Below are 13,573 nucleotides of genomic sequence, written 5' to 3'. Positions count from 1 at the left end.
ATAAAATTCCATACCCGGTGTTGCTTTAGTGAGCTGATATAACCTTACTGTAATTTTCCGCCCTTCTCTGTTCTCTCTAGCCCTAGCTAGATGCTGCATAAAATCTGTCTTTATAACACCCTTGTCTCTGCTGACCAGTGTACGAGGTTCATTAAAAAAGTTTTCGTGGCCCAGGCTAGTCAAAACGTCCCTTACATATTTGAGCCAGGGAATTTGGGCCCCCTTATCCCCTCTCAAGCAGTCCTCTAGGATTAATCTACTTAGACTTGCCTCAGGATTTGTCCAGATTTTTAACCAACAAATAATTCGTTTGAGGCAGGCCTTATCGCTAAGATAGGCAATACCCAACTCCTCGTGAGCAATGAAGGAGGGTGTGCATTTAGGCACTTGCAGGAGCCTTTTTAAAAACGTATCTTCTTCCAGTTGGATTTTTCCCACGTCTGTGAAACCCCACACCTCACTCCCATACAGGGTCTTTGCACAGCATACCGAACTATATAACTGTGCTATTTCATTCGGTGACCAGCGACCCAGTCTGGTCGCATAGTTCATGATCGACCCCACAGCGCTAGGATGTTGGCTACATTTGTGCCTTACTAGTGGCTTGAAGTTAAGGTCTTTATCGAAAACAATCCCCAGGTAGTTAAAAGATTTTACTTTTTCGAGTTTGTGGTCTCCTATTGTGAAACTGCAGTTCTTGGATGGCGTTTTGCCCACTTCCATAATATATGATTTAGAGAGGTTGGGCACTAAATCTAAGTCCGCCATAAAACTGACAAATCCACTAATAAGGACCTGTAAACTCCTTCCTGTGCGCGCCAAGAGGACCGCATCATCTGCATATAGGAGGACTGGTATACTTCTCCTCCCGATGCAGGGACAATCTGCCTCCAGTGCTCCCAGTGCCTTATCTAACCTATTTATATAGAGCGTGAACAGGAAGGGCGCTAGGATACAGCCTTGCCTCACCCCACCCCGGCACCAGAAGTCTTCTGTGAGGTCACCATCGTCAGTGAATCTTACCCGTGCCGTTGTGTTGTGATGTAACATTTGTAATACTTGTATCAATCCTGGGTCGACACCTATGGCTCCCAGGAGTTCCCACAACTTTCTTCTGTTAACGCAGTCGAAAGCTGCTGAGAGGTCCATAAATGCCAAATACACGGTGCCTTCCCTAGCCAGAGTGTATTTGGCCACCAAGTGATAAAGATTCAGACACTGATCTGTCGTAGAACGCCCATTACGAAACCCGTATTGGACGTCAGTGATAATATTATATTCCTCGGCCCAGTCCAATAAGCGATTTAAAATTACTCTCCCCATAACTTTCGCCGTAACATCTATAAGGGAAATTGGGCGATAGCATTGCGGGTCGTTTCTATTTTCCTTTTTTTAAAAAAATTGGCACGATGACAGCAGTGGACCAAGATCTTGGCATGCCCACCTCTCTAGCTGCGTTAAATACCCTGGTCAGTATGGGAGCCCAAAGGTCTGCTTGACTTTTGAGTAAATCAGGGGGGATCCCATCAGGCCCTGGCGCCTTTCTCAATACCAAGCCATCTATTCCTAACTTTACTTCCGCTACCGTAAAGGATATCCAGTCACCAGCGGGGGGTCCTGTATCTAAAGTTAGCTGCGCCTCTTGATAGCCCCGATTATATAGATTTGTAAAATGCGCTACCCATGCTTCCCGCAAAATATGGGACGCCACTTGTAGTTTATTTGGGGCATGAAAACATGGGTCATTTATTACCCTCCAGAAGCTGTTCATGTAGTGGCGCTCCGCAGCCTCTCTTAGTGACTCCCAGGCCTGGGATTGAAGAGAGATTTTCCGCGATTTGATTGCCTTTTTTTACCGACTCCTACAGGCAGCAATCATACCTCTGTCTTTTGGGATTGTCTTAAGTGCCTGCTTCAGGTTCCTGTGAGCCCTTGAGCATTCCTTGTCGAACCATCTGGGGCAGAGGTCGACCTGCATATTCGTTTTACTCCTCAAGAGGCTATCAATGTGGCGGGCAATACCCTCAAACGCTGCGATCAGATCGCTCCCCTCTACCGTGATATCCAGACACCTCCAAGTCTGGCTGTCACTATTTGCAAGGAACACTCTGTGAAGTGCTATCCCATCAATCTTACTCCATTTAATTCTCCCCTGGTCCTTTACCTTATACTGGCTCACGGTGCCTCTTTTATCCGCTTTGGTGGAAAAGTCAACAGCGCTTATTGTCAATTCCAACGGGTTATGGTCACTAAAAGCGCTAGGTACTATCCTAAAATGGCTAACCCTACCAATTAATACGTTTGAAACAAAGATATAGTCGATAATTGAGTCACATCCCCGTCCCTTAAAGGAGGGAGTTATTGTGTTGGGTGACCCTCCATAGATCAGATCCATCGTATGAGTTAAGGCAAAGTTTCCCAAGATTGTGCCTAGTGCCATACCCTCGCTAGAGTGCTCTGTGTGCCATCCCTTTATAGAGGGGCAAGCATCCCAGATTCCTCCTTCCCATTTCAGATAGGGGCACTGATGACAATTAAAATCCCCCATAAGGATCAACTGGGTACTTGAGTCCCCTGAGTCGTGTAACACCGTCAATCTCTCCTCCAACTCGGCCAAGTTTGACATGGATTGTCCCGCATTATAAAAATTTATAAAAATAAGCTTTAAGCCCTTTATAGAATATCTTATGCCCTGGAGACGGCCAGAGTCCCACCCCAAATCTTGCCAGCTCCCTTGCAACGTCAATGCCACATACGTTGATAATCCACCCTTTACTCGGCCCATTGATGATTTACGGGCCGGGGCAAAAAACAATTTGTATCCCTCCAGGAATGACGCACTGTTATCTGTCACCCAAGTTTCCTGGAGACAGATAACTTTGTACTTTCTAACAAAGTCTTGCCATTCTATGTTAGGGATTTTAGTTGCAGGTCCTGCAATATTCCAGGAAATCAGCCTCAGCTCCGTGGGTGTTAAATCAAGGCCGCTGGTCCCTCCCGTTGTCTTCCTTGGAGGGAGGCTCGTCTCTGGGCAGGTTACTTTAGGCGACGTGTCTTCCACATCCCTCACCAACCCTACGGGTGTACCAACTTTTAATTCCTGATCGTGTGCCTCTGGTGGGTTTGTATCTCCAGGGTTCCACTGGGTGTCTAATTCTCTCCCAACCTCGACACTCCCCGTTCTCACCAGTCAATCTTGTTCGTCCAGGGCAGAAATACTAGTGAGAGGTGCGAATCTATTTGGTGCTAAGCGAGTAATATCCACCCTGCCTTTCTTAGTGATCCATGGCGTTGCAAACTCTGACCAAACTCCAGGGCGCTATCCCTGTAAAGAAAATACAGTGGAAGTATCCTTATGCAAGACCAACTCTCGCCCTCCCCATGCCGGTTATCAAGCAGGTCTTTAACTAACTCGGGGTGTCTAAAATGTACGATGACACAGTCACCTGCAAATTTTTTCTCGCTTCCCCCAATCCAAGCCACCCTCCTAGCCATAAGGATGTGTCTATGCTGGAATCTCCTTACTGATGTATTATTGTAAATCCAGTGTGAGGCCTTATTTATCAGTGTACTAGCTGATTCTTCACTGTCATTACTTATTCCTGGTACGCCTACTAGCACTATTGAATAAGGGCAGGAGGCCGGGGGTAGATCTAATGTCTGGAGACCTGGCGTGCTCTGGGTACAATCCATAGTATTGTTCTTAAAGGTCTTCTTGGGCTCCGTTTGTCCCGAGCGGCTATCCCTGGACACATGTGGGATTCGTAGATTACCTAGGGCCTTACAGCAAACATCCTTATTACTGGACTTTTCAGGCTCCAGGGTAGTCTCTCTATACTCACTGTGGTCGTTATCAATATTAATTACATCCTTTTCCCTGCGGTCAACCGCTGCGGTCCCCTCCTCCCTCCCCTGTGGGATATTCCCGATTGGCTGTCCCCTGTTTTGATCAGCTAAACTACTTATTATCCCTTCCATATTCGAGATTTTAGTCATTACTGGCCCCAGGTATTGAAGGAAAAGCTGTTCCATTTTGTTTTCCAATGATAGTATGATTTCTTGAAGCCCATCCGTCCCTCTTGCACTAAGACAGGTTGGGCATCCTATATTCTCAGGGTTCTTACTAGTGCCTTTGATGGACTTTACCGGCCCTTTTCGACTAGGTTTACTGGCACGAGTAGATCGTTGCGATCCACCCGACTCTGAAAACCCCGCTAAAACTTGCGATTTTTTGGAGAGTGTAACCACTTCTCTACTAGGGCTCCGTATAAGATCAACATCCATTATTACTGCTTGATCACTAGACACCCCCCTTGAGTCGTCCCCTTGCGCTATTCTCTGTTGGGTAGCCATCTGGATATCGCCTGTACTGTGCATTCCCTTCGTTGCTTTTAAATTACCAGTGGACAGCCCAGTTGGACCTACTGTCTTGGGGTCCCCCTGTAGGCTTAGATCAACTGTTGTCGGTCCGTTGGTGGTGTCAGGCTGAGTCGTATGGGCCAGAGTGGGTTGGGTTAAATGCACCCCTCCACAAGGCGTTGAGCAAGAGGCTATATTGCCCAAGGAGGATCGCTTCTTAGCTATTAGAGAATCCAATGATAGTCTCTGTTCGGTCAGTGGGATCTCGTCTGCTAGAAGCGATTCAGCTCTAATGATAAAGGCATCAAGAGTCCCTTTTACTCCTCCCTCCGCCCTCGACTGAGAGTTCTTAGGTTTAACCATGATCAGATAAATCGGTGCTAGATGACCCTAACGTGAACCCCGCCCTTTTGTATGCACAAAAACTGGGGAGATAGCGGTGCCAAAAACAGATCGGGCTTTACACAAAACCACAGCTTGTAAACAATCTACCCCAATGCAATATACATTATACCGGGGGAGACATATATGCGGCTTATGTTAGAGTCACCTGAGTTACAGCACGAGATGTATGGCCACTAGCATTCAGGCATAAATGTAGGAATGTTCAACAGGCGAATACGGCCATAGGCAGACGAACGGGACGTGGCCCAGCCCGGCCTCCTCTGGCCTCTGACGGCCACAGACGGCCCGCCCTTTGCCCGGCCTTAGACAGGCGCGACCCGCACGCGACCTCGCAGGGCGAGGGACTAGGCGGCCCTTTAAGCGCCTCCTGGCGCGTGTGCAGTCTCGAGCAGTCCCAGGGAATCCTGGGTGTTGTTGTTTTTCGGGGCCGGTGGAGCCAAACCCGGCTGGTCCCGCGTTACTGCAAAGGGGGCAGAGCCTGCAAAGGGGGCGGAGCCAAGCCCGGCCGGTGGAACAGCGAGACAGCAAAGAGCAGGCGGAAGAAGGAGTCCTAGCAGCGACTTCTGGTGCCCAAAGGAGGTGAGGAAATCAGGGGGCTCTGCACTAGGCGGCCCTTTAAGCGCCTCCTGGCACGTGTGCAGTCTCGAGCAGTCCCAGGGAATCCTGGGTGTTGTTGTTTTTCGGGGCCGGTGGAGCCAAACCCGGCTGGTCCCGCGTTACTGCAAAGGGGGCAGAGCCTGCAAAGGGGGCGGAGCCAAGCCCGGCCGGTGGAACAGCGAGACAGCAAAGAGCAGGCGGAAGAAGGAGTCCTGGCAGCGACTTCTGGTGCCCAAAGGAGGTGAGGAAATCATATTACTACCAATGAAAATGCGCCCCTCTGTCCAGCGGTTGGGTGCTTAAAGACAGCTACAATTAGAAAGCGCGAGCAATCAGAGAGCGCGCCTTTAGGGCCCGGCCCCCTGGATTCCAGCCACGCCCCTTCCAGGCATGCAGGGGTAGCCCGATTGGCGACCGGCATAGGGGAAGTCCTTCCGGGTCACCTCGGTGACATAGTTCTGTCTGGGACCGGTGGGAGGAGGAGCTGGAGGCCTACTTAGGCAGGGAGACCCCAGACTCCGATCTCTCTCCATCCCGTGCCGGCCCCAGTCACGTCGCCTCTAAGGAATACGCAGCCATGACCACTCTGACTTTTCCATTTCTTTCCTGCTATTAGCATGCCCTCTAGAGTGATATGGGTGTTGGGGCACTCGTTCGTACGTCGCGCCGCAGGCCGGTTGCAGCAGCAGCGGATATCGAAACCGGCGGATTTGAGAGGGATGTCGTTCCTTTGGCGAGGCGTCGGGGGCTTACGAATTGGGCAACTGGCGACTGAGAGATGAGACGAAAGCACACGAGGTACATCAGTCCCCGGATTTGATTATTCTGCATTTGGTCGGCAATGACATGGTGGACCTGGGGCGCCAGGCCATCAGGGAGGCACTACTGACAGAATTTGCGTGTTTGGGACGGACATTCCCACGGACAAGGATCGCCTGGTCATGTATGATTCCACGCCGGACATGGGGCGCCAGAGTAAGATCTAGGGCACTGAATGTGTCAGTAAGGTGACTTAACGGGGAACTGGCTAAGCTGTTCACAGGACATGGCCGCTTATGCCACATACCACACAGACTAATCAGAGGCGACCAAATGTTTCACCACGACAGAGTTCATTTGTCAGACATTGGGATGGATGCATGGATCAGTAGCATCTGGTCATTTGTACAGAACTTGTTTGGTGGTGGGGAGGGTGAAGGACCTTTGGGCCCTGGTCACCCTTGTGGCGGTAAAGAGGCCACGGAAGTTTGAACCATATGGTTAACGGGAGTCCTCCTACAGACTCCCTAGGCCAGCACTGAGGGGGAGAGACGGTAAGCTCTCCGGAGAGAGAATGGGGACATCGGCTGGGGAGGCAAGGGCGCCAGGTCACAAACTAGGGCATGGGGCAGCGGCCCCTGGTTATTCCCTAAGAGCCTCCTTGTCAGCCTGGGGGTAGAGGGGTGGGCCCAGAAATGGTGGACAAGGACCAGAGAACGCACCTCTCAAGGACGCAGGTGGGTTGCGCCTTGCGTGGTTCTCAGTTGGGGGATGCGAGCCAGAAGACCCCCCTTGGTGCTGGAGCGTTAGAACGTCTTAGGAATAATGAAGTTAGTTATTAAAATGATTGTTTATGATTGCCAATATTAAAAGTGTGAATATGGATTTGTGCAATATGTAAATAAGTGATTACTTTTTGTCATGTTTATGAGTGATGATGTTATATAATTAAACATGGCTGTTTATACCCACGATTTGGTATCAAGTATTGATTATGGGAATGTTCATGTGGGCAGGGCTGGGAGCATCCTGGGGAGTCGGGGCTCTATGAGTTGCAGTGGAAATCTCGGTGCCACAGAAACTGATGCACTAATGACAGCTATGCCCCTGAATAGGAGTGAAGTAGGAATTGTTCAAGCTGTCACCAAAACCCGAGGCAGTGTGCTCTCTGTTAGTGACGCTTACTAAAGACACACTTTTCTGCCTGCCCTCCCCCAGGAGCTGCCTGATGTTAGCTGCACCCATAGATTACCAGAGAAGGGGGGGTGGAGACATGGGTGAAATACAGAAAATGTCTTCCTTGCCCTCCCCTCCTCCATCTGCATGCCTTCTTAGTGATATATATATATATATATAAATACAGACACATATACATAAATATATGGCATCCTGCCACCCTCCCACACCTCTCTCTGCCCTCCTTTTTCTATTTATACCTTTTTTTTTTTTAAAATAAAAAAATGAGTACCTGGTGTCAAGTCTCACCCTCGCCCCACACTCCCCTTAATAACTCTTTACCTCCTGTTTTGCAAACATTATTTATATCCTAACAGACTCACCTATCTCACTCTGCCTTTGTATTCTCACAGTTCCTGGAGGTAGGGCTTTCCCCTCTATATGAGAGCCTGAATGCCACTGCACAGAGAGGACCAAATTATGAGGCAAGCTTGATTAAATTATACGTCAAAAAAGTCAACTAATGGAACGCAATGCAGTATATTGTTTGATAGTATTAGTTATTTATTTTGTAATGTAAACACACAAACACTGTCTGGGCAAAGGTTTCTCATCAATAGTACCATTTAAAACCCAAATACAACAATAAGTATTTGAAATGTGACCAGTCAGTCTTTGCAAAGGGGACTCCGCTGTGCAGCAATAGGCACCATTTTAGTAACTTTTATCTTTTAATCCATTTCAGCTAGAATTTGTTTTTTTTACTAAAGCCTGTAAATTATGCATCAGATGATGGATTATGTGCCAAATACAAAAAATCCATAATTATGCGGAAAACGCAGTGACTGCAGAATAGCATAATTTCAGCTGCCCTAGCGAACAGCACAAACTGCGCTGCAAGCAGCTCTTTTAGAGCTCCTCCAAACCACAAACAAAACTGCTCCACTCACAGGAGGATACCACAGAACTATGGGAAGCTGGAGGCAGTGCTTAATTTGTGCCAGTGTTTTCAGGAGCTGGGCACAAGCTATTATTTATATACACCACCACCTATTTATGTGAATCCTCCACATTAAGGCGCTGTGTGTATACTTTTTAAGCATAGTTTACTAGTAGAGCTTTTAACTGTTTAATATAGCTTAAAAAGTGATGAAACTCGGACTTAAGCATGAAGTTCAAAGTGATGTCCAGGCTGTGCCAGCTGCAGCAGACCCGTGTAAAATACCTTAGGCCCTGACATTTAATTTGTTTTACAAATTAAGCACTGGTTGGGGGTAGGGAGGGGTTGTGATGCCACAGCATCATCTGCCATTTCTCTCCTCCCATTAATCCGTGCAGAGACTTACACTGTTCTTACTGTGTTTCTGGAAACCTGAGTGTGGCAGGGAGGGAGCAAATTCTGGTTTGTAATATACACCCGTGTGTTCTGATATACTTGTTTGAGATTATCTGATGTTTCTATTTTTTTAGAAAACTAGAAGGGTTTATTAATTTATACAAAAGAAATTAATTTGCAAGTAAGAAACAAAAACTTGCCCCTAGTAGAAAACATATAAGTCAGGGAAATTCAAGTACCGAAATAAATCCCTTGTAGTCACACCTACCAGTTCATGAGATTAATTCAAGCATTCTGTCCATCACTCTTTTGTATACTTTGAACCATAAAACAAAAGGTATTAGTTTTAGCTGGCCTAGGAAATATTAATGGGGTCTCGAAATAGCTTGTCCCAGTCATTTGTACAAACAAATTAATGAAAGGCAAACAGGATTGATTCATGGCTGTACTAACAATAAACTGTCCATGTTACAATTTGCAAAACAGAATCTGAAAATACAACTCTCCTCTGGTCAAAGTTTAGCCAAATTCGATGAAAAATCTAAAGTTAAGGCTCCCTCGTGAGTCTTAGAAAGACTATGACTTCATCTACTTTATTTATTTATTGAAAATTGTTATAACGTGTTGATAGGGCCAAAGGACAGAAAAGAGTCATGGGTACCTCCAGAAACGGGGGGAATGGCAGGTGGGGTGACAGAGTCATTCAGGGTTAAATGCTCGGAGCAGGAGGTGTCTGTCCAGATACTTTTAAAAAGAGCTGCTATTAGGATCATCCCAATGCCATCTTGGAAGGGAGCTCCATAGGCAGTAATCTTGAGGCTGCAGAGATGTTCCTCCAAATCATTTTAATGTACCTGGGTGTAAAATGAGATGGTTGGGGGAGGCCAAGATTAGGCAATATGTGGTGAATCATTTGAGAGGTAGAGTGCCATGTAGAGAAATGCGCACCAGACGCCAGGTGTTCAAATCAAAGCAACATCTCTTGAACCTTGCAGATGTGTTTTGAAATAATTCAGAATTGTAAATACTTCAGGGTCCCTTAACAAATGGAATGTATCAACCTTTATATGCACATATTGTCACCCCCAACCATTGCTCCCAGCATCATCTGAACCTTCGCCCTGCACTATTGTTGTTTCTTGGCACCACTTAAACTGAGGTTTTCTTGTAAATGAGTGATTGCAGATGAACTTGCAAAATGTATCAGTCATACCAGAGTGGGGCTTCACTATTACTATTACACACAGGCCCCCTCGGCATTCATTGCATAGGTCACTCTTGTTCCCCAACACTGCCCTCAAATGGTTTCTCAAAGAAGTTGGTGAATGCTTTCCATGCGGGACACGGTCTCGCTCGTCATGTATGCCCAGTTTCCATGTGAAACATTGGGTTGCCAATCCATGTCCTTTTAATGGAAGGTAATTGGAGGGATCTTTTGAGTGGGTGCTGGATGGAGGCAGGAGAGAACAGCTGAGAGGATGCTGGAAGGATCTAAGCATCTGAGTGACTTTTTCTAGGAGGCATGTGAGAGATTTTGAGTGACTGCGGATTGTGCATGGGGTAGTTGCTGAGTGAGGGTGGAAGGAGGGTGGTGCAAAATGCAGCTTGGTGTTATGGGAGAGGCTGGAGGTAGGTGAGCACTGGAAGGGACTGTAGGTAGCTGCTGCCGAGTCAGAGCTGGAAAGAGACTTCAGGATAGATAATGGGTGAGTTCTTAAGGTACCTGTCGAGTAACTGCCAAGTAATTCTGGAAGACCGCTGCGGTTTAGATGCTGCAGAGTCGAAGATGGAAGGATGCTGCAGGGTCGGTGCTGAGTCAGTACTGGAAGGAGGCTGGAGTGGGCACTCGGATTAGGTCTGTGAGGGGGTTGGTGAGCTGCAGAGTTAGTTGCTTGAAGGAGCGTGAAATGGAGCTATTGAATGTACTGGAAGGAGACTTGCAGAGGCTGCTGAGTGACTGCTGGAAAGAGGCAAGAGGGGTATTGCTGAGTCAATGCTGGGATGTGACTAGGTTTCAGGGACGTAAAGCAAGCCCCTGCACTGCAGCCTCAGTGGAGCACGGGAGAAACCCTTTATCCGTCCCCGCCCCCCCCCCCCCCCCCCAACCCTTTAGGGGCCCGCAATCAGAGCAAGGTCAGTGAATATCTCTGAGATATGGGCGACTCAGGGGTCCAACGTCAGATTAGAGGGGGGCGGGGGGGGGGGGATTTAGCGTTACGCCACTAGTAGGTTATGAGTGCGTGTTAGCGTGAGGCTACAGATGATGATGGAGTGGCGCATGGTGGGTACTCCTGCGAACACCCGAAGGTGCAGGAGGTTCCTGGTAGCGCTGAAGCCAGGGTGCAGTACGGCCATGTTAGTGCAAGCCCCCGTGATGTGCAGCATAGGGACCTGTGATGTGAAAGTCGCGGAGACGTGCAGTGTAACAGTTTAAGCAGCGCAGAAGCTGAGGAGCAGAGCATGCACGGCAGTTGGTGATGGAACCACAGAGTAACGGGTCATGGATAGCGCCGGTGTTCAGGGAGCGCTGGATTCCAGGCGCCGTGCAGGTTTGGTTCCTTTAGAAATGGGCCGGGCTGCAGCACATAGCTGGTGTTTACTGTTTACACACACATTTGGGGCGGGAGAAGGGTAGCCTCGGTGCTTCTGGACCACACAGTGTAAAGTAATCAATGCTCAGAGAAGCAGCGCAGGCGCTTTGGATGAGCACTGAGCTAGAGCAGTCTAGGCGCTTTATACACAGTGAAGCACGAACATTAACTTACTTTGCAGCATCGTCTCGAGCATCTTTCTATCCACCCTGAAACGCTCCTCATCCAGCAGCAGGTGCCCGGCGGGGGGGTCTGAGTCCGGACGGAGGGGGGTCGGAGGGCGGCCTCGCTCCTGGCCGCTGTCCCCGGTGCCTTGAGGCGCTTCCTCCGCACTCATGTTGCCGCCGCCTCCAGCGGTCTCTCTGGGATGCTGGGTTCCTCTGCCGTCCTCCAGAGCGCCGGCCGGAGCTCTCATTGTGCCCGCAGACAGGGGAAGCAGACGATAAATCACCCGAGCTGGGCTCGCACTCCCCCGGCCGAGCCGCGGCTCATTAGCATGAGCACTATCTGCCTGTGCACACACGCACTTATCTGCGGCCTCCGGCGCGCACCTCTCTCTGAGAACTTGGCACCTGCCTGCAGGCCCCGCTTTTGCCCCCCGCGGCCTCCTCGCCATTGGACGGCCTCTTCACACTTGCCTACTCGCGTTTCCTTGAAGGCTGTATTAGCACATTGTTCCCATTTTCTTCAGCCTCCATTAACTCCTCCTCCTCTTACCAAACTCACACTACAGACAGATTAAACCTCCGCCACCGTTTTCACCATTTCGGATAACTCCGTTACGAACACCTGTAAGTAAGTGTCTGGGTGCCTGAGTGCGTGCTCTCTTCATACTTCGCAATACAAACCTGGATTAGGAAAATGAGGGCACTTTTTACACAATAATATTTGAAAAACTCAGACACGACAGGGACGCTGTATGATTGACGCTCTGATTAATACAAGGTATTATTATTAATTTCATACCATCTCTGTGGTAAGTCTGACGATGCGATCTTCTTTGTGGAGCGCGGACAAAACGCAACAAAACACAATACAACACGTAGTTTCAAGGCGCTGCAAGAGCCCAAGCACTTCAAGATGTTTGGAACAGCTCCACAAAGTGGCAAATGCTGTCTGAGTGTGCGTCCCGGATCCGCAGTGACAGTCTCGTTTCTTCAGTATCTGTTCTGGTAAATTTCAGTTAATACATGTTGCGATTTCTTCTTAGAGAATCGACTGAAACCACAGAGCGGCACGTTTTCATCTGTTTCAGTGGAGAAGTAGGGGCCGATTTAAAACTGACGCCGACCGTGGCGCTGGTGAAGGCGAACACCTGCCAGATTTACAAAGGACCGCCAAGCTGGCTGTCATTTATGAAGCACTGCCAGGAAGCGCCGTCATGGCTGCTCTGGCTGTCCATGCATTTTGCTGTTTGGTGCAGGGAGCAACATGACCTGCACCAAACAGTTGTCTTTTTTTATTTTCAAAAAGAAAACCCCAATGCAGGATTTTCTTTTTGAAAATAAACAGACACTGCTCCTCTTGCTCTGGCAGTCCTCTCCCATGGTGAGGGGAGCATTAAGCAGTTTTCACTGTTCCGTACCAACAGGGTTTTCCTGGTTGTGAAAATGAAAAATGACCTCTAGCTTATCTGAATCAGATGGGTGAAATTACAGGCCTGCCTCCGACCGCCCTTGCTCCACAGGCCGCCGGAGGAGTTTAATGAGGCAGAGACGGAGTGGACTCCACCGTGATTAAACCTGCGGTCCGCCCATATCTAAATCGGAAGGGTGGACCATTATCTTGGCGGTAATCATACTCCATTACCATTGCGGCGGAGTATGCTTACCACCAGGATAGAAATCGGGCCCTAAGTTAGTAACTCCTAGCAGAAAGCGGTTTTCTTCACACAGATGATGGTGTGTGTAAAAGTTGCTTTTAATTCCATGCGTACCCCACTGTGAGTGTTTTCTATGTTGGCGAAAGCTTTCGATTAGGCGATTCAGGGCCTCACTTTAATTTGTCTGATAAAAGCTGGGACGGGGGACTGCTTATCATCAGGGGATTAGCTATCACTTGTGTCGCAGGTGCATGGGCACCAGTGATCTGGGGAGTGTGATGAGCCTTTCTCACCCCTATTGATGACTGCTTTTCACTACCACACCAGGCTAGGTAGCCCCATTTCCTTTCTCGCACTAGGGCCCATGGCAACCTTGCTATGCCACTGATTAGCACAGACATTGTGCAGCACTATCAAAGTAAGAAACACTTTTAAACTCTTGCATTTAATCAGTCACAAGTCTACTTTTCGCTTAATAGAAGTATATTATTCTGTGTATGGATAGAGAGAGATTTCTCTCTAGTCACT

The 13,573-nt window shown here is 48.5% G+C and overlaps 1 protein-coding gene across 1 annotated transcript in view; it reads right to left on the bottom strand.

Moving 5' to 3' along the window:
* LOC146810960 (protein bicaudal C homolog 1-A-like) overlaps nt 1–11,812 on the bottom strand; it is a 273,354-nt gene extending 261,542 nt beyond the window's left edge. The window contains exon 1 of the mRNA XM_085618020.1: nt 11,398–11,812. Within this exon, the coding sequence (XP_085474146.1) occupies nt 11,398–11,638 (241 nt within the window). The 5' untranslated portion in view covers nt 11,639–11,812. The remainder of the gene's footprint in view (nt 1–11,397) is intronic.
* Nucleotides 11,813–13,573: the final 1,761 nt, after the last annotated feature.

The sequence above is a fragment of the Triturus cristatus genome, chromosome 7 (genome assembly GCF_964204655.1).
Source record: "Triturus cristatus chromosome 7, aTriCri1.1, whole genome shotgun sequence".
In the NCBI taxonomy this organism is placed as follows: domain Eukaryota; kingdom Metazoa; phylum Chordata; class Amphibia; order Caudata; family Salamandridae; genus Triturus; species Triturus cristatus.
This window is presented reverse-complemented; position numbering and strand designations above follow the sequence as displayed.